This window comes from Cervus elaphus, chromosome 30, assembly GCF_910594005.1.
Source record: "Cervus elaphus chromosome 30, mCerEla1.1, whole genome shotgun sequence".
In the NCBI taxonomy this organism is placed as follows: domain Eukaryota; kingdom Metazoa; phylum Chordata; class Mammalia; order Artiodactyla; family Cervidae; genus Cervus; species Cervus elaphus.
Window position 1 is genome coordinate 33,485,407 of NC_057844.1, and position 27,573 is coordinate 33,512,979.

General features: G+C 42.8%; 1 protein-coding gene across 1 annotated transcript in view; it reads left to right on the top strand.

Moving 5' to 3' along the window:
* Positions 1-15,451, top strand: part of LOC122686664 (phospholipid-transporting ATPase IB-like) — a 69,460-nt gene extending 54,009 nt beyond the window's left edge. Inside the window, exons 27-33 of the mRNA XM_043891866.1 lie at positions 964-1,086; positions 2,287-2,365; positions 5,887-5,948; positions 6,873-6,929; positions 9,772-9,879; positions 10,358-10,446; positions 15,355-15,451. Coding sequence (XP_043747801.1) covers positions 964-1,086; positions 2,287-2,365; positions 5,887-5,948; positions 6,873-6,929; positions 9,772-9,879; positions 10,358-10,446; positions 15,355-15,451 — 615 coding nt within the window. The remainder of the gene's footprint in view (positions 1-963; positions 1,087-2,286; positions 2,366-5,886; positions 5,949-6,872; positions 6,930-9,771; positions 9,880-10,357; positions 10,447-15,354) is intronic.
* Positions 15,452-27,573: the final 12,122 nt, after the last annotated feature.

Consider the following 27,573-nt stretch of genomic DNA (forward strand, 5'->3'; position numbering starts at 1 on the left):
TGCTATAGGAATTACCCTCCTACAGAAAAAACTAGAATAGCAGAAAAAATGTATGAAACAATAGTTTTCAGGCACTAGATGCCAGGCTGCTCATTGCGTGATCACAAGAGCAGGCCTGTTTATAGGCCAAAGTGAAGGAAGATGGGCCCACAGGGGAGCCCAGCTGTCTTACTGAACTGAATACACAGAGGGTAGAGTTCAGTGGGCCAAGAAAGCTAGAATTTGCCAGACAGAAGATCAGAGATGGGCAAACTGTACTGAGAAATGGAGAGAGGGAAAGAGTTGCAGACACAGAGAAATACAGAGACACAGTGTTTCTGGAAGTGGGCAGCTGTTCCCTAGAGCCTCTGGTTGAGGATTTATCCGTATGTGCATGAGAGAAGTGTACTCAGAGCTAAGGGAAACTCAGGTCTCCCGCATTGCAGGCAGAGTCTTTACCGTCTGAGCCACCAGGGAAGCCAATGGAAAGCAACGGGCTGGATTTCTGGAGCTTGCTCAGGGCTAGGAACAGTTTGTATTCCCATTAGCCTGTTGGGGAAGACCTATTTCACAAGATATTGGGGAAATTCCTTACGTAAGTCATACTTTTAACAATAAGGATGAATTAGTCCCATAATAAGGGCTTCCCGGGTGGTGCTAGAGGTAAAGAACCTGCCTGCTAATGCAGGAGGTATGAGACTTGGGTTCGATCCCTGGGTTGGGAAGATCCCCTGAAGGGAAAGACAACCCATTCCAGTACTACTGCCTGGAGAATTCCATGGACAGAGAAGCCTGGCAGGCTACAGTCCATGGGGTTTCTAAAGAGTTGGACACAACAACCACCAGGCGTCTCAGCCAGCTTCCGGCACAATGATACCTTAGTAATTGCAATACATTATCAAAGCCAGGAAAATGACATTGGCACAGTACTCACTCAGATATAGACTGAAAGCTCTTTTTAATAGGTTCTTGTTTCCTATGTAGATTTTCACGTCACTGCCACCCTTTACCCTCGGAATCTTTGAACGGTGTTGTAGTCAGGAGAGCCTGCTCAGGTACCCACAACTCTACAGAATTTCTCAGACAGGTGATATTTTCAACATAAAGGTAAGCAGAAGGTTATTGCAGATCTTTCAACTTCCCTCCAAAAGGTACTTTTGTCTCTTTCCTTTCTCATGCTTTAGGAAAAATAATTTAAAAAACACAGGGAATGCAGCCCTATGCCATATTTCTTTGTATTCTACCCAAGGTTCCGTGAATCCTAAGGTCTTCCAGTCTGGCATTAGCTTTATGTTTGAACCAGCTTCTTCCCTAAAAACTGCTTTGTGCTGTGCTGTGCTTACTCCAGGAAATTTTAGTTGCAGGCCAAAGATGTTTTTTCCACACTCTTTTTTTTCTCTAGTCCCTCATCTGTAAGTCTTCCCACAAGCATGAAAAAAAAAAAAATTGGTGTATTTAGAATTGAATGAACAAAGAATTGTTTTTGTTACTTTTCTGTCATATCCTAACCATGTGCACCCTTCTTTGATTGAGTCCAGAGATATTATATTATTGAGATATCCTTTAAGAAAACTGTGCAGGCATACCTTATTTTATTGTGCTTTGCAGATACTATTTTTTTTTCTTTTACAAATTGAACTTTAGTGGCAAACCTGTATTGTCAGAAGATGGCTAGCATTTTCATTGATGTGTATACATGATTTTTAGACAATGCATACTTAATAGACTATGTATAGTGTAAACATAATTTTTATATATACTGGGAAACTAAAAAAATCACGTGACTTGCTTTATTATGATATTTGCTTTATGGTGGTGGTCTGGAATCAAATCTGCAATATCTCTGAGGTATGCCTGTATATGGTATATTAAACATTATTTTGACCACAGTCAGGGTATAGATATAAAAATACAGGGTGTATCATGTAAAATATGATATTAAATTATATTTTAAATGCTATAATTTAAAGATTGAAAGTATTTTTAATTATTTCTTTAGATTAGTTCTTTTTTGCTAGATAATTAAAGCCTTTATATGTTTTTATAATAAATACATTATCTTTGAATTCTACATATTTATATTTATTAAATTTGTTTTTCAAATGATATTACCCTATAATTTCACAGTCATTTCTTTTAAAAGGAGACTAAAGACATGGAAATTTTTAGTCTCCAGAAAGACATTTTAGCTTTGTAACTGTGTTTCACACAGCAAATAAACTTTATAACATATAGCATAACTTTATAACATATTTTTAGAGTTAGACCTGGATACTATCTTGATTTTCTTGCTTTGTTTTCTTTTAGGTGCTTTGGATTCAAAGTATAAATGCTATTGTCCATTCATTCATTCTCTTCTGGTTGCCTGCAAAAATGCTGGAGCATGGTAGTAACTTCATTGTTTTCTGTGTGTGTGTGTCCACAGATAGAACTGAAGAAAGCAAAAGTAGGATTAAAAATATGGGTTCATATATGTTCACCTAAACTAATAGTGCAATCTGGTTAACAGATTGTAGTTTGAACATTTAACAGATAGCCTTTAGAGCCCATTCTCCTTGCTTCTGATATGTATAAATTGTAACTTAGTGCTTTTATTGTTAATTTTTAATAAATATTTGAGTCAGGATGTCTGGTAGAAAGCACAACAGTTCTACTGAGTCATAGGTTCCCTCTGTTAGTGAGTTTGAAACTTTTGTCTACTATATTTATTGCTTTCATTTCTCAAACTTTATGCTTCAATTTAAACTGTAACAAGTCCAGCAGGCCATATAGAAATTTAACCTTATATTTTATTATTGGACTAGGTCTCCTTTTCCGGACATACAGTTTTCCAAATAACATTATGCGTGAACTTTTTTGCCAAACTGGTTTGTGTATAAGTAGATCCAGAAGTAGGAGATATATTTATGAAGTGTGTTACTGATGTGTAATGGGCTCATAGCCACAAATTAAGGTGTGAAATATAATTATTTTCCTTTAAACAGATCTAATTTTTATTGGATAGTACTAGCAACATGTCCTAATCTTAGGCATATATTTTGTTTAATTGAGCCTTGGTTGTGTGTATTTATGTCCATTTGTATTTAAAAAAATAAATCTGCCATTATATTGCTAAGGGCATTCCTTATAAAACAAATGAGCAAAAAAAAAAAAAATGAGCAAAATTTTCAAGTGATGATAATATAGCAAAGTAACACGCTGACGAAGAGTTAGTTCCACTTTCAGAATGATAGTGTGAAGAGCTCCCTGGATGTGCTCCTCACCCTCAAAAAACCAAAGCTGCAAAACTATAAAAACACAACTCTGTAAATTCCCTGAAAATTATCCAAAAGGCAAGGAAGATTATCAGTCTACTAAGTAACTCAGTAAGAGCATCAAGAGCCTGCATCACTTGAGCCATGACCCTCTCCCTCCCTTCCCCACGGTAGCCTGGCCGGATGAAAGGTCCACTCCGAGCAGGTGTGGACAGGAATATGGGACTACTGCTCCTGTCAGCTCTCAGTCAAGGGTTCCCATCTCACAGGAAGGGCAGCCCACCAGCATTCTCATCCCTCCAACTCTGAAGAGGCCAGATTTCTGATGGGTGTGGCCGAGATAGAGCTCCCTTTCCCCCGGGCAACTAACATTCACGGGACAGAGTTTCTACCCCATGCACGACAGGCCAAGAACACTGGGGCCCTGGTCACTCTCATCACAACTCACTCATAGGGCAGGGAATTTCTGGGAAAGTCAAGCCCAAGAAGACTGGTGGCTTTGTGCTAGACCACTAGCACAAAAGTACTGGGTCCAAGATTTTACCAGTGGTAAAAAAGAGCTCCAAAACTCTTTCCCAAATAAGATGACTATTCAAAACAAAGTGGGGGAAAGTTCAAGTCTAAGGATTCTCTCAAAAACAGTAGCCCTTCTTCATTAGCAACAAGCTAAATCATAGGCCAACTGATTTGCCAGAGAGAACCAGGGAAAGAGATAGATACAGAACTGAATGAAAACCCTGGAGTTGAAAAGGACCAAAAACTCGAAAAATGTGTTAGAGAGGCTCAACAGTAGATTTGAACTGGAAGAAAACAGGATTAGCAAACTTGAAGTTAGACCAATAGCTAATAAGGGTCAGGCAGTGCTAGTGGTAAAGAACCCACCTGTCCATGCAGGAAATGTAATGAGACGTGGGTTCAATCCCTGAATTGGGAAGATCCACTGGAGGAGGGCATGTCCATCCACTCCAGTATTCTTGCTGGACTACAGTCCATAGGGTCTCAAAGAGTTGGACAATACTGAAGTGACTTAGCACAGCACAATTTGAAGACCAGAGATAAAAGAGTGAAGAAAAATGAACAGAGCATTAGAGAATGTGAGATGCCTTTCAGCACACCCACAGAAGCACAATGAGTATACCAGAACAAGAGGAGAAAAACCAATGAAGCAGAAAAAAAAAATTATTCAAGGAAATAATAGCTGGAAAGTGTCAAATTAGCTGAAAGTGAAAATGCAATCTACAGAATGGAGCAAAGGATACACAAGTTACAGATAACAAAAGATTTGTATCCAGAGTAAATAGAGAAGATTTATAACTCAACATAAAATGACAAATGACCCAATTTTTAAAAATGTACATAGGATTTTAATAGACATTTATCCAGAGAACATAGACAAATAACTAATAAATACGTGCTCAACATCATTAATATTTAAACAAAAAAAAATTGAAACCTTGATATACAACTTCATACACGTTGTATGTGTCCTTAGCATGTCTGATTCTTTGTGCACTGATTGACTGCAACCGGCCAGGCTCCTCTGTCCATGGCATTCTCCAGGCAAGAATACTGGAGTGGGTTGTCATTTCCTTCTCCAAGGGATCTTCCCGACCCAGGGATGGAACCGGCCTCTCCTGCGTCACCTGCACTGGCAGGCAAGTTCTTACCACTAGCACTACCAGGGGAGCCCAGGCTGCAGTCCAAAGGCTCACAAAGAGTCGGACATGACTGAGCAACTGAGTAGACATTGCATGTTTTAGTGAGTTCTAAATCAGAAGAAAACATAAATCAGGAAAATAAGTGAGCCTTAAATATATGGGTGTGCTACCTGAATTGGGGTTAAGGGTCAGGGATTTGCACTTAAAAATTTCTATATCAACCAGGACCAGGTCCACCAATATTTACTGAGAATTTTTAAAAGTGTAAAGAAGATCTTAAGAAATTATCCTAATCTTGAGATAATATTGACCCTTTAGAATGAAATTTGTAAGTTTACAGCAGATTTAAGAATAGTTAAAAAGTATATGAAATTCTATTTTAACTTTAAGTTATATGTTAGATTTATTATTTTAGTCATCCTGGAGAAGAAATAGTGTGAAAAATGTGATGACAAAAATCCTTAAAATCCCTGTCTTGCTACTTGGTGTCACTAATTGGATTGCTTTTAAAAAACTTTCTTTTTCTTAAAAAATATTTATTCTTATCTATTTATTTATTTGGCTTCACTGGGTCTTAGGTTGTGGCATGTAGGATCTAGTTCCCCAACCAGGACTTGAACCTGGCCCCGTGCATTGGAAGTACAAAGTCTTGGCCACTGGACAACCAGGGAAGTCCCTGGGCTTTTGATTTATAGATTCTGCTAGATGTTTAGAGGCATGTGACACTAGGTTTAATAATCACATTCACGTAATCCTTGCAATTTATTTATTTGTTTCTAAATCTATCTTTGGAGGATGTAAGAAAAGGAAAAAAATATCACAATTGTGGTAGGCAAAGTTAGCATTGTTGTCACTGACAGAGCACTTGAGAAATGTGACCAATAATTGATAAACAGTTTTGGTGTCCAGTGTGGGTACCTTTAGTAAAAATAAATTTAAAAAAATCTATGTTTCAGACTCTGTAAAGATTAAAAAATAACTTTTTCACTTTTCAGATATGGTCTCGCAAGGTGGTTACACTACAGACTATTTGTTTCTTGGAAATTTTATATATACGGTAAGATCATCCATGTAGATTGTCACTTTTCCTAGTGTTTAATGAAACAATTAAAGCATTAGTGACAGTAGTGATTTTCAAGAAGGCACTGTTATAATGGTTGCATTATTTATGTTTCTAGAAACGTGAAATGCATATACATTTGTTGTTGTTCATGCAGGCGGTACTCTTCTGTGTCTTGTCATTACATAACTTGCCTTGTCATTACATAACTTGCAGTCTGCCTTTCAGGGCTGCTTGTGTAGATAACTCACCATTGTTTATTCAACTAGTCTTCAGCTAGTGGATGTGAAGGTTGTTTGAGATCCTTTGCCACTATGAACAATGCTGCAAAGATGATTCTTTGTGCCCATGAGTAACTATATCTTAGGATAAATTTCCAGAAGTGTAATTTCTGGATCAGAGGGTATTGTGAATCTTGAAAAACCTTGGCTATTTATCCCTAGTAGAGTTGGCAGAAATTTAGTGATAGAAATATTTGCTTCTCCACCATAGTTCAAGGCCAGTGGACGTGATCATATCACACTTTCTGATCTAGTCAGCAAAATGATAGTTTTGCAGTTTTTGCTTTGAAGGTCAGCACAGTCACAAGAGATTGTAATCCACTTCTAATCTGAGTCAGATCTTCCACACTGCTCATAAAGAATATAAATAGAAGAGCTGAAAACATAAGCATGGGATTTTCATCATATGGTACAGAGCTGCCAAATAAGGAACACTTATTGAAAAGTGTAGCATTTTCTCTATTACTAAAATGCAGCAAAACACTTAGCAACCTAATGACATCACAGCTCAGCAGACGTGGTGGAGAGCCATGGGGTGAGGGGTCAGGAAGCAGGTGCAGAGGTGCAGATTCTGATGGAAAGTTTTAATACTTTTTCTCCAATCTCTTTCCCTTCGCATTGCACCTGGCGCCTTGCACAGTATGTTGTTGTCACTGTTTGTCTGAAAGCTGGTTTGGAGACGCTGTCTTGGAATAAAGTGAGTATTTGTTAAGATATTTCCTCAATATAGTATAGTTGTTGGCATGCTGATGTCCTTCTTCAGCTTCAGAAAAGTAATAAGCCTTTTTTTCCTGGTCTCCACATTTTACTTCTTGTGTTACATGTTTGAATGATGATTTAAACCAGAGGAAAGGCATACTAGTCATCTAATGGCTGTCGAATATTCATTTTCCTGCCTTACGTTTGAAACAGATTCAATTTATCATGACATTAATTGAGACCCTTAATTCACTATTATCCAAGTACAGAATGATAAGAGAGAATTTAGCAAATACAGAAAAAAGGAAAATACATATCGCTTATTCCTTTCAGTGTCAATGATGTTGACATTTTGGCTTCTTTGTCTTTGTTCTATGTAGTCTCCCCCCACCCCTCTATAAAAACAAGATTATAATGTACCTAATATTTTACAAGTTGCTTTTTTTCACTTAATGACAGATCTTTAATGTTTTTCCAAGTTTTCAATTTTTATGCCTTATTAATTGATGGAATAATGTTTCAGCACATGGGTGCTTGTTATTTGCATTACTGTATTTATTAAAAAATTTTGCATTATTTTTAGAAAATTGTTTTAACTTTAGTTACTGTAAATGATATATAATCAATACTGTTATCAATACAGATGTACTTACAGATATGAGTAATGATTTCCTCAGGATACTATTAGAAGTGTAATTTCTGATAAATTAAGCAGAATTTTAGTTTTTATGACATCAATAGTTTAAATAAATTGTATGTGTATCTGCACATACATATTTACATTTATAAATAAGTTGTGCCTCAAGTTGTACTCAAAAAGTTTCTGAGAGAAAATGAATTTTTATGTTTGTCACTTTTGAAGAACTAAGTTGATGCAGCCTATGATATATTCCTTTTCTGATGCAATCAATTCAGATTTCTGACTGTCACCATCCCTACTGGACCCCAACACTAAGTTGGAACCAAGGAGTTATGAGAAAAAACATTTTATTACAAATTATAAGGCAATCTAATTGTATTATACCATATTAATGGAGCATAGACCACTTCTGTCATCTGCGTATACTGAACCTCATTTGTGAATAAGGCAATAGTCTAAGGCCAAAGCACACTTAGAACTACACGAGGTGTCTCTTCTGGCCCAAGATGGATTGGGCTCCTGCCTTCCAGCTCACCTGGGGGCTAAGAAGGAGTGGTGATGGAGGCAGGAGAGAGAAGGGCTTGTTTCTCACCTTTGCGCTGATGCTGCCCTGCCTATGGGGAGGGCTGAGGAGGCAGTGTCTTCACTGGGGAGGAGGGTGATGCTGGAAGCCACCGATCAGGTGCAGAAAGCGAGCAAGGGCAGAGAGACACAGAACACAACTCTAAGCAGCAGTGGGGGCTGGCTGCCTCCAGAAGGTGATGATCCCAACAGAGACCCATCCGAAAATACTCTCGAAGCCACACAGAATACCTCACATTGCATATGATACATGATGCTGACTCTAAGGGAACTCTTACAGGAAAACTCACTGCAGTTCTGGAGACTTTGAAGTTCATAGCTCAAACTGATCCTCTTCTCCATCATCTGTGTTATCATGAGACAGAGTCCTCAAGAGACCAGTTCTGTTTACTCTAATCAGAGAAAGAATTGTTTGGGTTAGAGGCTATTTTTAAGGAGTGTGAAAAAGTGCCTTTGAAAATGACTCCTAAGCAAATAATATACTTGGAGAAGTAGCAGATTTGGGGTTTTTTCTCTATAGTTTTTGTTCAGTATACTGCTCATTACTTAGTAACCTCTGAACAAAATATTAAGGAAAAGAACCAAAATCCTATTAGGATAAGAGGGCTTCCCAGGTGGCTCAGTGGTAAAGAATCCTCCTGCCAATTCAGGAGACACAGGAGACACAAGTTCAATTCCCAAGTCAGGAAGATCCCCTGGAGCAGAAAATTGCAATCCACTTCTTGCCTGGGAAATCCCATGGACAGAAGAACCTGGTGGGCTACAGTATACAGGGTCTCAAAGAGTCGAACACGACTTGGCAACTAAACAAAAACAATTAGGATAAGAACACTTGATCTAGTCTAGCCAGTTGCCTTATTATAGATAATATATCTTAGGCCTGCTCAGTTTAAGTGGTGTACCCACTGTGGCCAAGGGTAGAACACAGGTCCGCTAAGTCGTTTTCCTCACTATTCTCCTGCTAACACCAACTGCTCAAAGCAACAGATTACAGATCCACAGAAGGGTCTACTGTTTTAGCACCTATCATTGGAGAATCTGGTACCAGTTCCCAGACTCAGGCCTGGTCAGTGGTACTTCAGCTGTAGTCTCAGCCAGAATGGCATATACTGTTGATACGTACACAAAACCTACCAGTTCGAGTCAGTCTAATGATCACAACTTCTGCCATTGTTCCACAGTTATATGGAGCAAGTATGATACATTCAAATTTTATCTCTCAATGATTTGTATTTAAATTATTTTTTACTGTGAAAAACTTTGTATTAATAAACAGACAGAAGCCCAAGTCTCATTAAATCACCCACCAATTGTAATGAACCACATCTACTGAGAGTTGATCTTTATGCTGAAGACTCTGAACACCACTTGGCTTGGGTGAACAAAGTATAGTTGTTTTTGATACTTGCCATACAATGGTGCCTTGAGTTCATAGCAAAGTATTCTGAGAAAGATGTTAGGAAGTCTCAAATACCAACAAATTGAAAAATGATCAACTTATTCTTATGAGAACTTATGATTTGGGCAAATGGATTTTGATAGCTGATTAATAGAGTTCTTAAAAATGTCCTTTTAAATAGAGGAGGCTGAAATATTTCTGCTACTCTTCCGTCTGCAGTTTACCCATTTCGCCATTTGGGGCAGCATAATGATTTGGCTGGGGTTTTTTGCGGTTTACTCCTCCCTCTGGCCCACTGTTGCTGTTGCTCCTGAGATGACAGGACAGGTGAGTGTGCTCTAAATCTCTCCCTCCCACTTTCGAAAGACAGTCTTGCCAGAAACTGGGTTTCTGTTTGATAGTATTTTTCTTTTAGCACTTTGAATTTATGGACTCAATGTCTTCTGGCCTGATTAGTATTTCTGATGATAAATCTGCTAGTGATCTCACTGAGGATCCTTGTATGTGGTGATTTACTTCTCTCTTGCTGCTTTCAAGATTCTGTTTTTGTATTTTGAACGTTTCAATGAAGGTATTAAGTTAGTTAATACTATATTTAGGCTTTATATACCTGTTTATTTAATTGATTTAGTAGTTCTAGAGTCATATGACTGCAGTCATATGGATTCATATCCGTACCTTTCCTGACATCTCCAAGTTGTTTTTTTTTTGTGGAGGGGAGGAAACTAAAAGCTGCTCTTTGTACTCATTGTCGCCAAACTAAAAGATTCTTATTTAAATGTCCCTTATCTCTGCTTATTCGCAGGTCAATATGGCTCTGATGTGTCCACACTTTTGGCTGGGTTTTTTCATAGTCCCGATTGTGTGCCTGATTCAAAATGTAGCGTGGAAATCGTAAGTTGATAAATGAAGTGGTAACCAGAGAATATATTATCATAGTTAATTATCCTTTATAATTGTATGGCTCTCAAATTAAACACTTAGTTTAATGCCACCCTGTGAATATTAAATGTCATGGAGCTTATAAAGGGAGAAAATGCCGAGATTTAACAGCAATCAATTTAGGAAAAAAAGATGGAATCAAATGTATGAGAGGGAAATTTGGTAGAAATATTATAAAGTTCCTAATTTTTTTCTGAAAAGAGGTCCATTTCGTCACTCTTCAGTGTGGAACTCTTATCTACTTTACAGGAAACAAAAGGTGACACCAGATGATCACAGATTAAGAATTAATGATAAAATAAGAACTAGAAGGGAAATATTGAAATTAGAAAGTCATTCTTTACTTTAAAAAAATTTGACATAGGGGTCTTTCAAATCCAATTCTCCCAGAACATTTAAATATTAGATTGAAAAAGTGTTAGACATTCAGTCGTGTCTGACTCTCTTGCAACGCCATGGCTGTAGCCCACCAGGTTTCTCTGCCCATGGGATTCTCTAGGCAAGAATCTGGAGTGGTTAGCCATTCCCTTCTCCAGGGGATCTTCCTGCCAGGAATTGAACCTGGGTCTCCAGCATGGTAGGCAGATTCCTTCATTGTCTGAGCCAATATTATTAGATTTGTTGTTGTTCAGTTGCTCAGTCATGTCTGACTTTTTACAACCCCATGGACTGTAGCACGCCAGGCATCTTTGTCTTTCATCATCTCACAGAGCTTCCTCAAACTCATGTCCATGGTATTAGTGATGCCATTCAACAATCTCATCCTCTGTCATTCCCTTCTCCTCCTGCTTCAATCTTTCCCAGCATCAGGGTCTTTTCTAATGAGTCGGCACTTCACATCAGGTAGTCAAAGTATTGGAGCTTCAGTTTCAAAATCAGTCCTTCCAGTATATATTCAGGACTGATTTCCTTTAGGATGGACTGGTTGGATCTCCTTGCAGTCCAAAGGACTCTCTAAGGGTCTTCTCTAACACCACAGTTCAAAAGCACCAATTCTTCTGCACTCAGCTTTCTTTACAGTCCAACTCACATACATATATGACTACTGGGAAAACCATAGCTTTGACCAGATGGACCTTTGTCTGCAAAGTAATGTCTCTGCTTTTTAATATGTTGTCTAGGTTGGTCATAACTTTCCTTCCAAGGAGCAAGTGTCTTTAAATTTCATGGCTGCAGTCACCATCTGCAGTGATTTTGGAGTCCAAGAAAATAAAGTCTGTCACTGTTTCCATTGTTTCCCCATCTATTTGCCATGAAGTGATGGGACCAGATGCCAGGATCTTAGTTTTTGAATGTTGAGATTTAAGCCAGCTTTTTCACTCTCCTCTTTCACTTTCATCAAGAGGCTCTTTAGTTCCTCTTTGCTCTCTGCCATAAAGGTGGTGTCATCTGCATATCTGAGGTTGTTGATATTTCTCCTGGCAATCTCGATTCTAGCTTTGCTTCATCCAGTCCGGCATTTCTCATGATGCACTCGGCATATAAATTAAGAAAGCAGGGTAACAATAGATAGCCTTGACATACTCCTTTTCCAGTTTGAACCAGTTTGTTGTCCCATGTCTAGTTCTAATGGTTGCTTCTTGACCTGCACATAGGTTTCACAGGAGGCAGGTAAGGTGTCTGGTATTCCCATCTCTTGAAGAATTTTCCACAGTTTGCTGTGATTCACACAGTCAAAGGCTTTAGCGTAGTCAATAAAGCAGATGTAGATGTTTTTCTGGGCTTCCCCAATCACTCAATGGGTAAAGAATCAGTTTGCAATGCAGGAGACACAGGAGATGCGGGTTTGATCCCTGGGTGGGGAAGATCCCCTAGAGAAGGAAAGAAATGACAACCCATTCCAGTATCCTTGCCTGGAAAATCCCATGAACGGAGGAGCCTGGAAGGCTACAATTGATAGAGTTGCTAAGAGTCAGACATGACTGAGTGACTTCACTCACTCAGTCACTCAGATGTTTTTCTGGAATTGTCTTGCTTTTTCTATGATCCAATGGATGTTGCAGTTTGATCTCTGGTTCCTCTCGGTCAGTTCAGTTCAGTTCAGTCACTCAGTCGTGTCCGACTCTTTGTGACCCCATGGACTGCAGCACACCAGGCCTCTCTGTCCATCACCAACTCCTGGAGCTTGCTCAAACTCATGTCCATCGAATCGGTGATCCCATCCAACCACCTCATCCTCTGTTGTTACCTTCTCGTCCTGCCTTCAATCTTTCCCAGCATCAGGGTCTTTTCCAATGAGTCAGTTCTTCACATCAGGTGCCCAAAGTATTGGAACTTCACCTTCAGCATCAGTCCTTCCAATGAATATTCAGGACTGATGTCCTTTAAGATTAACTGGTTTGATCTCCTTGCAGTCCAAGGGACTTTCAGGAGTCTTCTCTAACACTACAGTTCAAAAGCATCAATTCTTTGGCACTCAGCCTTCTTTATGGTCCAACTGTCAAATTCATACATGACTACTGGAAAAACCATAGCTTTGACTATATGGACCTTTGTTGGTAAAGTAATGTCTCTGCTTTTTTTTTTTTTTTTTTTTACGCCGGTGTCGCCGCGCGACTCCACCGGGGCGGCCGCGCCTGCGCGGCAGCCAATGTCTCTGCTTTTTAATATGCTGTCTAGGTTTGTCATAGCTTAACATTTAGGAGTTCTCACTTCACATACTGTTGAAGACTAGATTGGAGAATTTTGAGCATACTTTGCTAGACTGTGAAATGAGTGCAATTGTGCAGTAGTTTGAACATTCTTTGGCATTGCCCTTTATTGGGACTGGAATGAACACTGACCTTTTCCCATCCTGTGGCCATTGCTGAGTTTTCCCTATTTGCTGGCATATTGAGTGCAGCACTTTAACAGCATCATCTTTTAGGATTTGAAGTAGCTCAGTTCGAATTCCATCACTCCACTAGCTTTGTTCGTAGTGATGCTCCCTAAGGCCCACTTGACTTCACACTCTAGGTGTCTGTCTCTAGGTGAGTGATCACACCATCATGGTTATCTGGGTTATGAAGATCTTTTTTGTATAGTTCTGTGTATTCCTGCCACCTTTTTTAAATTTCTTCTGCTTCTGTTAGGTCCATACCATTTCTGTCCTTCATTGTGCCCATCTTTGCATGAAATGTTTCCTTGGTATCTCTGATTTTCTTGACGAGATCTCTAATCTTTCCCATTCTAATGTTTTCCTCTGTTTCTTTGCTTTGTTCACTGAGGAAGACTTTCTTATCTCTCCTTGCTATTTTTTGTAACTGCATTCAGATGGGTATATCTTTCCTTTTCTCCTTTGCCTTTTGCTTCTCTTCTTTTCTCAGCTATTTGTGAGGCCTCCTCAGACAACCATTTTGACTTTTTGCATTTCTTTTTCTTGGGGATGGTCTTGATCACTGCCTCCTATACAATGTCACAAACCTCCGTGCATAGTTCTTCAGGCACTCTGTCTGTCAGATCTAATCCCTTGAATCTATTTGCCACTTCCACTGTATAATCGTAAGGGATTTGATTTAGGTCATAAGTGAATAGCCTAGTGGCTTTCCCTACTTTCTTCAATTTAAGTCTGAATTTTGCAATAAAGAGTTCATGATCTGAGTCACGGTCAGCTCCTGGTTTTGTTTTTGCTGACTGTATAGAGCTTTCCATCTTCAGCTGTGAAGAATATAATCAATCTGATTTCGGTACTGACCATCTGGTGATGTCCATGTGTAGAGTCATCTCTTGCGTTGTTGGAAGAGGGTATTTACTATGACCAGTGCATTCTCTTGGCAAAACACTGTTAGCCTTTGTCCTGCTTCATTTTGTACTCCAAGGTGAAACTTGCCTTTACTCCAGGTATCTCTTGACTTCCTACTTTTGCATTCTAGTCCTCTACGATGAAAAGGACATCTTTTTTTTTTTTTTTTTTTGGTGTTAGTTCTAGAAGGTCTTGTTAGAAGATCTCAATTTTTTTTTTTTTTTTTTTTTACTAAATCTAACAGAAAGGGGGTGGGGAAAAGACTAAGGTGTTAGAAATCCCTGTCTCCAATATTGAAGGTAATTTTAAATGTAAATGGAGAAGGAAATGGCAACCCAGTCCAGTGTTCTTGCCTGGAAAATCCCATGGATGGAGGAGCCTGGTAGGCTTGTAGTTCATGGGATCGCAAAGAGTCGGACATGACTGAGCAACTTCACTTTCACTTTAAATGTTAAAGAACTCATGAAATTAATAAAAATTTTAAAAAAATATTTATTTGTTTATCTGGCTGCATTGGGTCTTAGTTCTGGCACGCAGGATCTTAGGTGTGTCACGTGAGCGCTCTCGTTGCGGCACGACGATTCTGTAGCTGTGGCACACAGACTCAGTATTTGTGGTGTGCAGGCTCAGCACATACCCAGACACATCCAGGCTCTCACAGTCAGTCATCAGTGTTTGAGGTGGCTGGTTGCTAATTCACATTGTCCAAATCTGTAATGCTCTCGGGGCTTCCCAGGTGGCACAGTGGTAAAGAATACACCTGCCAATGCCGGGGACATAAGAGATGAGAGTTTGATCCCTGGGTTGGGACGATCCCCTGGAGGAGGGCTTGGCAACCCACTCCAGTATTCGTGCCTGGAGAATCCCATGGACAGAGGATTCTGGCGGGCTATAGTCCCTGGGGCTGCCAAGAGTCAGGCACGACTGAAGTGACTTAGCAACAGCAGCAGCAGTAATGCTCTCAGTTTCCAGAAAAGTAGGGGCTGCTGCTCACACGCAGACAGGACATGCTGCCTTGCATCCCTCCACACTGCTTGTAGCCAAGGGGTGTCCAGCTGTCATCCAGGAGGGGAGAAACCATCACTCCCAGTGTGCAGAGCGCATGTGTTATGTCCCTTTTCTCTTTCCGTCTCTTACAGGATTAGAAACACCTGCCACAGAACTTTGCTGGAGGACGTTCGGGAGATGGAAAGCAGTGGAGTTCAGGTACTTCGCAGAGACTCTGCACGGAGGTGAGGCAGTTCCCTTTATCCTGATTTTTGTGAAAAACCTGTTTCCCTTTTCTTTCCCCCTCCTCCCCTTTCCCTCCCAGGGGTATGGGGATTGACCCGCCATGGTTTCCCAGGTCCTCTTGGAATCTTGAGCATCGAATCCCCAGCAGGGCAGGCCCTTCTTCTGCTGCACCCCTCCACAGTCTTCCTTTCAATCAATGGCTTCCTGGCCCCAAATCCTGAGGTCCTCCTCACTTCCTCTTCCTCACATCCCATGCCCAGGGCAGGGATCTTGTCAGGAAATCTCATTCCTCTCATCAAGACTTTAACCTCTGCATGCACACCAGCTCCAGAGAGAGATCAGTTCCAACTGCTTGACATAACCTGGGAGCTGTCCTGAGTGAAAGGACCACGGGTCTACTCAGTAACCATGTCAGATGTTTGTTCTGGGCTTTCACTGGAGGCCTGGGAGTAACCTGGAGTTTCCAGTCAGCATTCTCTGAATCTGGAGTGTTTTTGCGGGGTTTCTAAGGCAAAGAATCAATCTTTGGAATATGCTGAATACCTACTACATTTAAGTGCTTTGTTAGGCTTAAAGGAAAGGATGGAAAACAACTGATGGTGTGGCTTGGGTAAAGAGACCCAAAAGCATATTTAAAAGTTCTAGGGGGAAGCAACATTGTAGTACAGGCAAATCTAAAGCAAATGAATGGGGTGATTAACAAATATCCATGTATTTGGCATCTACTGAATATGTATGATTGATAGTACCAAGTGTGATGAGAATGAAGAGTGGCTAGGACTCTCGCACAATCAGTTTGGATAACTGGTCATTCTAATCCGTTTAAGCAAACACCTATCCTGTGACCCTGCACCTTCATTTCTAGGTATTTACCCAAGAGAATTAAAAAAAAATACATCTACATATTCAGATACATAAAGCCATAAGAAAGCCTCAATCAGATTCAACCCCTAAAATATTTCACTGAGACTCATTAGCAAATTATAGTCCAACAGGCTTCTCTGTCCATGGGATTCTCCAGGCGAGAATACTGAGATGGCTTGCCATTTCCTTCTCCAGGGGATATTCCCGACCCAGGGATTAAACCCAGATCTCCTGCATTGCAGGCAGATTCTTTATCATCTGAAATATATATATATATATTGATATGTATAAATATATACATATAAATATAAATATGTATTTATATGTATATATATATTGATATGTATAAAACTGTGAAAAATCAAAGATGAAGAGAGACTCCTCAAAGCTGCAAAAGAAAAGAAGTTCATGACACAGAAGGGGATGCCCATGAGGCTATGAGAGAATTTCTCAGCAGAAACCTTCCAGGCTGAGAGAGAGTAGGGTATCATGCTGAAGGAGAAAAAAAGTACCAACCAAGAATACTTCACTCAGCAGAGGTATACTTCAGAAGTGGAGAAGAGATAAAGAGTTTTCCAGACAAGCAAAAGCTGAAGGCATTTATTACCACTAGACTGGTCTTCAAAGGGGGACTCCCCTGGCAGCCGTGGTTGAAAATCCATCTGCCAATGCAGGAGACATGGGTTTGACCCCTGGTTCGGGATGACACCGCATGTTATAGCGCAACTCAGCCTGTACACCACAACTACTGAGCTCACACACCACAGTTGTTGAAGCCCAGGCGCCCTAGAGCCCATGCTCCACAACCGGAGAAGCCACGGCAATGAGAAGCCCACACACTGCAACTAGAAAGGAGAGCCCACTCTCCACAACTAGATAAAAGTGCGCGTGCAGCAACGAGGACCCAGTACAGTCAAAAAGAGAGAAGGAAATGTTAAAGGGGCTTCTGTAGGCCAAAACAAAAGGGCACTAAGAAGGAAAAGGAAAAGATGTGAAAGTATAAATCTAAATGGTAAAGGTAAATAGTCAGATTCAGAATAATCTGATGTGAAGGTGGTGAGCTTAATCACTTATAAACCTTCACTTAATGTGAAAGTTAAAAGACAAAAGTAGTTAAAATTACTAAAACCACAACCATTTGTTGATGGATACACAAGATAAAAATATGTAAATTGCAACATCAATATACTACAGCACTGTTGTTGTTTGTTTTAGTTGCTAGGTTGTCTCCGACTCTTTGTGACCCCATGGACTGTAGCCCGCCAGGCTCCTGTGTCCATGGGATTTCCCAGGCAAGAACACTGGAGTGGGTTGCCATTTCCTTCTCTGGGGGATCTTCCCAGTGCCGGGATCAAACCCATGTTGGTAAAAGTGTGAAGTTTTAAAATGCACTCTAACTTGAGTTTTTATCAACTTAAAACAGACTGTTACCAATATAAATTGTTTTGTGTAAGCTTCATGGTAGCCACAAAGCAAAAACTTATATTAAATACACAAAAGTAAAGAAAGAGGAATCACACTTATCACTATAGAAAATCATCAGCTCACCAAGGAGGAGAGCAAGAAATTAAAAAGTTGTAGGAGTTCAAGATTCTCGGTTCTCTCGCTGTTGGCTTTCCTGCGTGGTCCCCTAGTCAGCCTTGGGATCTGGAGAAGCTCTCATGCCCAGAACTGACCTGTCTTGACATACATTGTCAAGAGTCTCAGACCAGGACTACCCTGGTAGTCCAGTGGTTAAGAATCCGCCTGCCAATGCAGGGGACACAGGTTTGATCTCTGGTCCGGGAACTAAGATCCCATATGCTGACCCCTGGTCTGGGAAGATTCCACATGTTGCAGGGCAACTAAGCTCACACTCTGCAACTACTGAAGCCTGTGCACTCTAGAGCCCGTGTGCCACAAAAAGAGAAGCCACTGCAGTGAGAAGCCCTCACTCACATGACTAGAGAAAGCCTGTGCAAAGCAATGAAGACCCAGTGCTGTCATATTAAAAAATAATTTTAAAAAGAGTCTTGAACCACTCTAGATGATGGCTTTGCCATAAGAAAAGGAAACTGGGACAAAGATTTTGAAAATACATGCCATAAGAACTCTAAGGTACTCTTAGAGGCCTGAGGGGAATAGGACATTCATTGTCCAGTTCAGCTCTTTGGAGAAATCAGTTAGGATTTCTGCTATACATGAAGCAGTTATGTACGGATGTGAGAATTTGACCATAAACAAGGCTGAGTGCCAAAGAATTGACACTTTCAAATTGTGGTGCTAGAGAAGACTCTTGAGAGTCCCTTGGACAACAAGGAGATCAAACCAGTCCATCCTAAAGGAAATCAACCCTGAATATTCATTGGAAGTACTGATGGTGAAGCTGAAGCTCCAATACTTTGGCCACCTGATGTGGAGAGCCAACTTATTGGAAAAGACCCTGATGCTGGGAAAGATTGAGGGCAGGAGGAGAAGCAGGTGACAGACGATGAGAAGTGGGTGACAGAGGATGAGATGGTTGGATAGCATCATCAACTCAATGGACATGAGTTTGAGTAATAGTGGGATATATATATATATGGGCTATAGTGAAGGACTGAGGAGCTTGGTATGCTATAGTCCATGGGGTCACAAAGAGTTGGACATGACTTAATGACTAAACAATAAAATAAGAGATGCTCACAGCAAAATGCTATTTTAGAAGAAGCATCTTACCGAGAGTGTCTGGATAATATCCAGTTTATTTTAAATGTAAGAATATTCTCCAAGTGGTAAGGAAGATTTTTTTTCACTTTTACCTTGAAACTTTTTTTTCCTCCAACAAATCCCTTTAAATCTGCTTCCCAGGTGGCACTAGTGGTAAATAACTTGCCCGCCAATGCAGGAGACACAAAGATGCAGGTTCAATGTCTGGGTTGGGAAGATCCCCTGGAGTAGGAAATGGCAACCCACTCCAGTATCCTGGCCTGGAGAATCCCATGGACAGAGAAGCCTGGTGGGCTACAGTGCATGGGGACACAAAGAATCAGACATGACTAAAACAACTTAGTATGCAACGAACTAAAGTCAGTCTGTGTTTGATTTAGGCCCAAGGTGGAGGAGGTGGATCTCCAAAGGTCTGTGAGTCCCAGGTCCTGTAAGGTGGTTTTCCGGAACAACTCTGTGGACCTAGGTGCCCCACGTAAGTCACACACTCCACACGGAGATGCCATTGACTCACAGAAGGAGGGGCGGTTAAACGTGAGGGCCTCCTCCTTGAAGGCGCATGCTGAGTGAAATAAGCCAGACACGAAAGGACAGGTACTGTGTGACCCCACAGACATGAGGTCCCGGAGCAGTCAGATTCTCAGAGGGAGAGCAGGCTTTCCAGGGGTGGGGCGAGGGGAGTCTCAGGTGGGAGAGGCAGAGAGTTCCGGGGCCAGAGGGTGGGGGTGTCTGCACAGCCTTGTGTCTGTTCTCTGTGCCACTGGACTGGACGCTTCCTATCCTTAAGATGGTAAACTTTATGCCTCATGCATTTAACCACATTTTTAAAAAGGTAGGTAACCGCCTGAATTTTTTTAAACCATTAATGCAGAACAAGGAGACCATTTAAAATGTGAACACATCTTCATTTTACAAGGTGGGGCTGCTTTCACATTTTTATTTTTTACAGCCCTCCATGTTTCTGCATCTAGAACATTTGAGATAAAGTGAAGGACAGTGGTTTTTCCACCTTTGGCAGTTTGCATTGCCGACAGAGCCTGGACTTCTGCTTGGGCAGGGGAGGCCTCTGTCCTCAGAAAATCTTCTCAGAGACTTGCTGCCAAGGGCACTCCCTCCTGTCCCCACAGCTGCGCAGAGAATCCGTGACACCCGAGAAGTGCCAACCCAGATTCCACCTTGAGATTCTGGGTGGAGCCATCCCGAGTGGGAGGAAGGTCATCCCTGGCAGTGGGAAGCCACTGATACCTGCATGCACTCCAAGACTGTGGTGAAAATGGCCTAAAACAGTGGTGCTCCATGCACTGTCCTTAACCCAGGAGCAGAAGTGTCACCTGGGAAGTTGCTAGAACTGTTGGCTCTTGGGCCCCACTGCAGACTCACTGAATCAACCCTCTGGTGGTGGCGCCCACTCTAGTTTGAGAACCGCTGGTCCTGCCTTTATGCGGGGTACTAGGCTTCTCACCAGTTCCGGGGTGGCTCTCCATGCAGAGAAGGCTGTGGACCACCACATCCCTCTCTCCTTCCACACACAAGCACATAAGCCAGTTCACAACACGTGGACACAAGTTACTTTTTCTGCTTCTAAAGAGCATGGCCACTCACAAGTAAATCCACTGTCATCGGTGAGCCGTAGTAAACCTTGGGAGTGTGTGGAAGCAGCATGTGCTCGCTCTGGGTCATGTTTTAATCTAAATGTATTAATTTTGTTCAAATGTGAGACTGCTCTAGGTCTGACCTGTCAAGGTCAGAAGTTAGAGAAGAGAGGAAATAATCGTCAGCTCTCCTCATTGCCCCATGAGAGCCGATATCTCTTTCAGAAATGATTCTAGGCTTGACTCTCCCAGAGAGACAGTGCTGGTCAATGAGTTATTCCCTCTGGGAACTTCTACCCATGACCCTGTTATTCACGTCAACCCAAGTAAACCACTTTGAATTCCTAGTTAAATCAGCTAAATTTTAAAACAGAGGCATTTCCAGCATGATGGACCTTTTTTTTTTTTTAACCAAGTTTACTATTAATACTGCATGTTGTCCCCCAGCATGTTTTCAGCTTCAAAACTTACCTTTCTGGGTTTCAGTTGTAGATTTTAGTTTCAAGACTCAGACTGTTCCAGGGCCTCTTCTCTTGAATGGTGGTAGGAAAATGTAGTGAGGGGCCTGTGGGTCCCCTCTTGAGCTGCTCAGACTAGGCTGGGCCACAGCCCCATAGAGACAGGCACGAGCTCCTGAGCCCCTTGGCCAGGCTGCATCCTCCAGGACATGGCTCTCAAGGAGCATCGGGCACCACATCAGAATCCTTGGGAGAACTTTAAAAAGCACCCAGCCATGTCCAACCATGCAGATCCATTGGCCCCAGAAAGATGGATGCAGAAAAGTCTTTGTCGGTGGTTCTGACGCAGCTAGGTTTGCAAACTGCCCCAACGCCAAGCCCTCCCCAGACCTCGCCACTCTCCCCGCCTCAGCCACCCTGCCTGAGGTGGCCAATGTGTCCCAGTCAGGGAGGGGTTTTGATTTCTGTCACCAGAATGTTCACTGTACGTATTTGCCTTCTAACAGCATCCCCCATGCTTTGCTCTTTCAGATGGGTATGCGTTTTCTCAGGTAGAACGAGCTGTGATTTCTCAGGAAGAACTAGTCCGATCTTACGACACCACCAAAAGCAACCTCCAGGGGACTTTTCCTTCTGCCACCTTTGAGTAAGAGCTGGGTCTCTGGGTCCTACCCTTTTGTGTCTGTTCTGGGGACAGCTGCAATGAGCCAACGTTCCTCAACACTCCTGTGACTCTGGCCAGTTTGTTATTTCTATACTGATTAAATCATTACCCTTGGGTATAGATGATGGGGAACCCTATGTGCTTTTTCTTAATTTGTCTTCAATGTTTTACCTAATTTATTTATTTTTCCTGTAGCTGTGAGATGATTTATCAGTTGAGTCTGAAGTATAAAATTACAAAGTATTATGTTTTACCAAAATTTAAACTTTTGGTACAGGTTGTTTTGGGGAAAAAATGTCAAGGATGTTATGTCGCATAATAAACTTGTCTTGCTTCATTGGAAAGGGGTCATGCAGGAAAGTCACAGACTAAGGGGTGCAGGCAGCATATAAAACATTTTTCTAAGTAGAATGTCCTGTCCTGTTATGTTGGAGTTTTATCTGATAAGTATGAGAGTGCACCATATTCTTGATTTCAATGAACTCATGTAACGAGTATAGTGTAGACTGACCTTGAGCCTCAAAACCAGGCGTACGAGAATGACTGTGTCTCATCCTCCCCTGATTCCCCCGCACATCAGGGCCAGTAGAAAATTCAACCTCATTCTTTTTTTTTTTTTTTTTCACTCTCAGTCATTCTTGTGATTCTGCCTCAGGTGTGTATGAACTCTCCAGGGTTTCAGATGCTGCAAAGCACTAGGCTCCTCCATTCTTTTGTCATCTGCCCACACAGGTCACCATTAAAGACACGTGCTTTCTTTTGGCCTGGCCATTTTATGAGGCGTCTGTGCCAGGGATAGTGCACCGGAGCCTTTGGGGAGCTGGGACCCCCATGCCCATGGTCTAACATTCCTGTCTTAGGGCACACTGTCTACCCAGTGCACTCTGAGGGGACAAAGAGATGTCTCTCAGATCTCTCCTGTAGTCCAAGGTAGAGAGCACCCTTCCTCAAGCCCTGTTCTACCTCTTGAGTTTTTAGAAGTGAAGACCGAGAATTTTTGTAAACTAAGTCGATTTTCTGTGCTGCCAAAGACCCTTCTTGAGGAAACAAACCGAAAATCCTGAGACCTGTTTGAATGGAAATAAGACAACGAGGAAAACACTGGGAGAAAAGCCCATAAATACCTCAAAAAGTTATCCAGAAAGATATAAAATGTGGTATAGCCATAAGATGGAATGTTATTCAGCTGTAATAAGAATGAAACACACACAAAATGGAAAACCTTAAAAACATTATGCTAAGTAAAAAGAAAGCCAGTCCTAAGGCGGCTCACGGGCTTCCCTGGTAGCTCAGTGGTGAGGAATCCACCTGCTAATGCAGGTGACATGGATTCGATCCCTGGATCAGGAAGATCCTTTGGAGAAGGGCATGGCAGCCCTCTCCAGTATCCTTGCCTGTGAAATCCCATGGACAGAGGAGCCAGGTGGGCTATGGTCCGTGGGATCACAAAGAGTCAGACACAACTTAGCGACTAAACAACATCAAGGGGCCACATACAACACGATTCCATTCACAAGAAAGTCATAAGCAAATCTACAGATGTAAAGTAGACTAGTGGTTGCCTAGGGCTGGGGGTGGAGGGGCTGAATGGAAGGTGGGGCGATTGCTCAGGGGCACAATGTGTCTTCTGAGAGTGATGAAAATGTTGTACATTTGGATGGTGGTGCTAGTTGCACAATTCTGTAATAGTCTAAAAATACTGAACTATGCACTTAAGGGTGGATTTTCTGGTATACAAATTATATCTTAATAAAACCATGAAGTTTTTTAATCACCTATTTCAAAAGTGATAAATTCAGACATTTCAAAGCTACCACGTCCATGCTTTTATGTGATTGTAGCAAAAGTTTATTATGCAGATAGTACAGGCTGCACACTTTGCTAGGGGTACCAGCAGGAAACAGGAAAAACAAGTTGCCTGACACCATGCAGGTTACAGTGTGCTTAGGTAAAAAGTATTACATGCCTACTTTACTTTGACAGCATCTCACTTGTTTCCTGAAAAATATCCTTTCTCCAGCCAGTGAGGCTTACTGAGAAAAGATTTCCTGACCAAAAACCAAGCCAATGATGGACCATCCTATGTTAATTATTTGGGAAAATGTCTTGTTCCAAAGCTCCTTGTTAAAACTTCATTTCTGGGCAGGAAGCCTTTTTGGGAGGCTTCTTTGTGGAAAGGAACTTATTAATATTAAAGACATGTGCGGTCTCTTGCTGGCCTGCGTTTTCCAAGGCTAGTTGCTCAAGCTTTCCGTCTACTGTTGCTGTTTGATTGGTTTCTTAAGAACTAGGACACCAGGTGGTCTGTCCATTGCCTGGAAACATAGGCCAGCCTCAGCTTCAAGCGGCCGCGAGGATTTGATCCTTTCGGGGGATGTCTGCACCTGGTCCACTACTGATCCACAACCTAGTATTAATAGAATGAAACACAATATTCGCCGGCAAATAAACGATTGTACACCCACGCTCTGAATTTGGGTTTTGAACCTCTCACGTTGGTATTTTTGTCTAGTTACCTTAAAGTTTTTTACATTTATGAACTGTGCACAGAGACAGCAGCCACATTTAATACTCTGAAAACCAAAAACAAACAAAAGTTGAGTAAGATACCCTTGGACAAGTCACTGCTCAAGAATTTTGTTTCGGCAGAGCACGGATTCCCTGCACGTTCACCTCTAGGCCGCCTCTTTTCTGCGCAGGTGGCTAGAAACCCGGGATGCTCCGGGAATCCAGGCGCAAGGAGCGTGCGCAGGTGCGCCGGCGCGGCGCGGGGCGGGGCCGAGCGGGGAGGAGCGGCGCGCGCTGGGAGGGCGTGGGAGTGCGCGCGGGCTGCAGTCCCCGGTGGTTCACGCAGAGCCGGCGGATCCTTCCAGTTCGCGAGGCGAACGCCACACCCGACGGCAGGAAGCAGGCTTCCCGAGGCGCTCCCAAAGTTCAAGCAAGGGGCGTCCCTCGGCAGCCACACCTCTTCCCAGCTCCTGAAAAGCCCCCTAAGTTCGCGGCTTCCTGGACTCTTTTTACCAACCCTGGTCCCTCCAGCCCCACCAGTTGAGTGCGGGACGCCGGGCCAGCCGGACCTAGGAGGGGACGGGGTGACTGGCTTCGAAAGGGTCGGGGCTCGAACCGATGCGGGGGCGACTCGGGCGCTGGAGGGGCGAGACCGGCCTTCCCTCCCTCTGTGCACCCCCTTGCAGCCGCAGGTGAGCAGGTCTGCGGCGGGCGGCTACGGGGAGCGGAGACGGAGGTGGGCGCAGGGGTGTGCACAGGTGTGTGCGCTGCACGTGCTTGTGCGTTCACTAGAGGGGAGAAGCGCCCCGACACCCCGTTGGGCATCGCATGTCCTCGGACCCAGGGGTGGGTCAGCCGGAGCCGGGCATGTCTCTTCCGAGGTCCAAGCTCGCGGCTGTTCTGCGCGGGGACGCACAGCTGGGCTTGTTAGAGACTCAAATTCGCGGCGCACCCGGCTATTGCGGCTTTGAAAATTCAGCTGTTCCCCGACTCGCCGCGGGGTCAGCCAGCCAGTTCAGTTGGGGTCTCCACGAGCACGATGCGCTCTGGCCCGCAGGGGAGACTTAGCCCGGGCGCCCAACTATGGGTTTTTGCACGCGAGGAGCGCGCGGGGCCTCGGACGCACCTGCTAGCCGATCGTTAGTTTCCTGGCCCCTTAGGCGCCCAGGTCTGGCTGAGCTTCATGAGAGTGGCTAGGATCTAGAAAGCCGTGTCCGCGGTGCACGCTTGGTGCCCAGTTCGGAAAGAGCATTGTACGTGCCTTGGGTCTCTGGGGTGGCCCTGCTGTTGGAAGCCGCTGGGTTGCATTCGCAGAGGGGAGCCCTGAACCCCTGGGCTTTTCAGGGCAGACGAGGGCCTCAAGAAGCCTTTGGATTTAGACAGTGGGGATTTAGACCGTGGGGAGCGTGCTGCCCTCCCCTCGTGATACAAAAACAATTTGTCTGCAGTTCCTCCGTGGTGCAGTTAATGTGCATAGCTGAAGGTTGTGTTACTCCTCATCCTCCACCTTTGACTTGGAAAAAGTAAGGATTGGCTACTGTTTTCACCTGCCCCGTATGGAGCGGGCAGAAGTGTTGGGGTCGTGAGGGTGTCCTCCCTGGACCAGGAAAACATCAAGTGCAAGGTTGAGGACTTAAAACTTCTAGCTTCAATGGAAGCAAATCCTTCTGATTGTTTGGGTTCACCCAAGTCAAAGGGGGAGTATTATTCAGTAAAGGCACACTTAGTTTTCTTCTGCCTTTCAAGAGATTCTGTTTGAAAACAGATGGGTGACCTCATCATGATAAGATATGGTTTTGTTGGCTGTGAAGTCTTAGGAAGATTTTGGGCAGCCGCACAAATCCATCTCTGAAAAGCAGTGCCTTGTGACTTTGGGCAGAGGGAAGCTGGAGGGGTGGAACAGGTGGAGACTGGCAGTAAGGTAATCCCCTAGGCATGTCCCAGAGGACTGGGTGGGTACATCCCAGCAGAATCCACCCCAGCACCCGGGGAGCCAGCTTCTCAAAGTGATCCGACCTCCCGCTGATTGTGGTGTTGATTATTTAGTGTTGTCGCTGGGAGACCAGTGTTTTGTATCTGTGGGACCTCTTGGATGCTATGTCATTCAGCCACGGTCAGTCCAAATTGTGCAAAAACAAACCCTTCCTGGGATGTCAGGTGCACACCTGCTGCGGTGCTCAGACCTCAGGCTTGAAGAGATGGAGATGTGGCTCTTGAGGTGGTAAGTAAGGAAACTGATTCTTTGAGCCCTGTGTTCTGTTTCCTCCTCTCACCAAAATCACATGCATGAAAAATACTTTCCCAGAAGCCTGCTGTCTGGCTTTTAGTTTTGTTCATGTTCTTTAGCTATTTGAACTTTTAAAACATCAAATTCCTGAAGCTTCTAGTGCAAGTGGTAACAGCAAATAAATACAGACCTTTCTCAGCACTCTTCTGATCACATTATTTTGATTATTTCTCTGAAGGGGGCTTTATTTTTTTTAATGGCCCCTTTCTGTTAGTTTGTTTTGATAGTTGCTTATTTGACCGCCTTAGATCTAAACTAGGTTAAAGCAACATTCAAAACTCCCAGCTCTACACAGCCGTCAGCAAACACTCAACCTCCCGTCATTTGTTGTTGTTGTTCAGCTGCTAAGTCGTGTCTCTATGACCCCGTGGACTGCAGCACACCAGGCTCTTCTGTCCTCCTGTGTCTCCTGGTAGTTACTCAAATCCATGCATGTTAATTCATAAAATATCTCATAAGTAAGGATGGGGAATTAAAATTCATTCACTGTTCTAGAAATTGTTCTGAGTCAGGGAAAAAATCTACAGAAATCCTTTCCCTTGAAATAATGATTCAAAAATTTTAGAATGCTGCCAAGTCAGATGGAAAGACAGTAGGGGGCAGGAGAGATCTTTTTCCTTCTGGTCAGTAGCACTTTCCCTGAATAGGAAGAAAGAAGACATGTCCAATGTTGATGTTTGTAGCTTTTCCACCTACCAGATCTGCGTTTGTTTTGTCCACAGTTTATATATTTTTCTATTCCTCTTTCCCCCCTAGCACTGGGTGAGAATCAAATTGGCTGTGTATTAACAGCAAATCAAACATCTGGGCTGACAGTGAATATTTGTTTCACATGATTTACTCCCAGAGCAGCAATTGAGGCCTAGAAGAGCGTTCCATCCTGGTCATGCAGCTTCCTTCTACTTCAAGGTATTAGGATGTGTTCAGAGAGGGTTTTCCACTTGCCTGGGGGCTCAGACGGTAAAGTATCTGCCTACAGTGAGGAAGACCTGGGTTCAGTCCCTGGGTCGGGAAGATCTGGAGAAGGAAATGGCAACCCACTCCAGTATTCTTGCCTGGAAAAT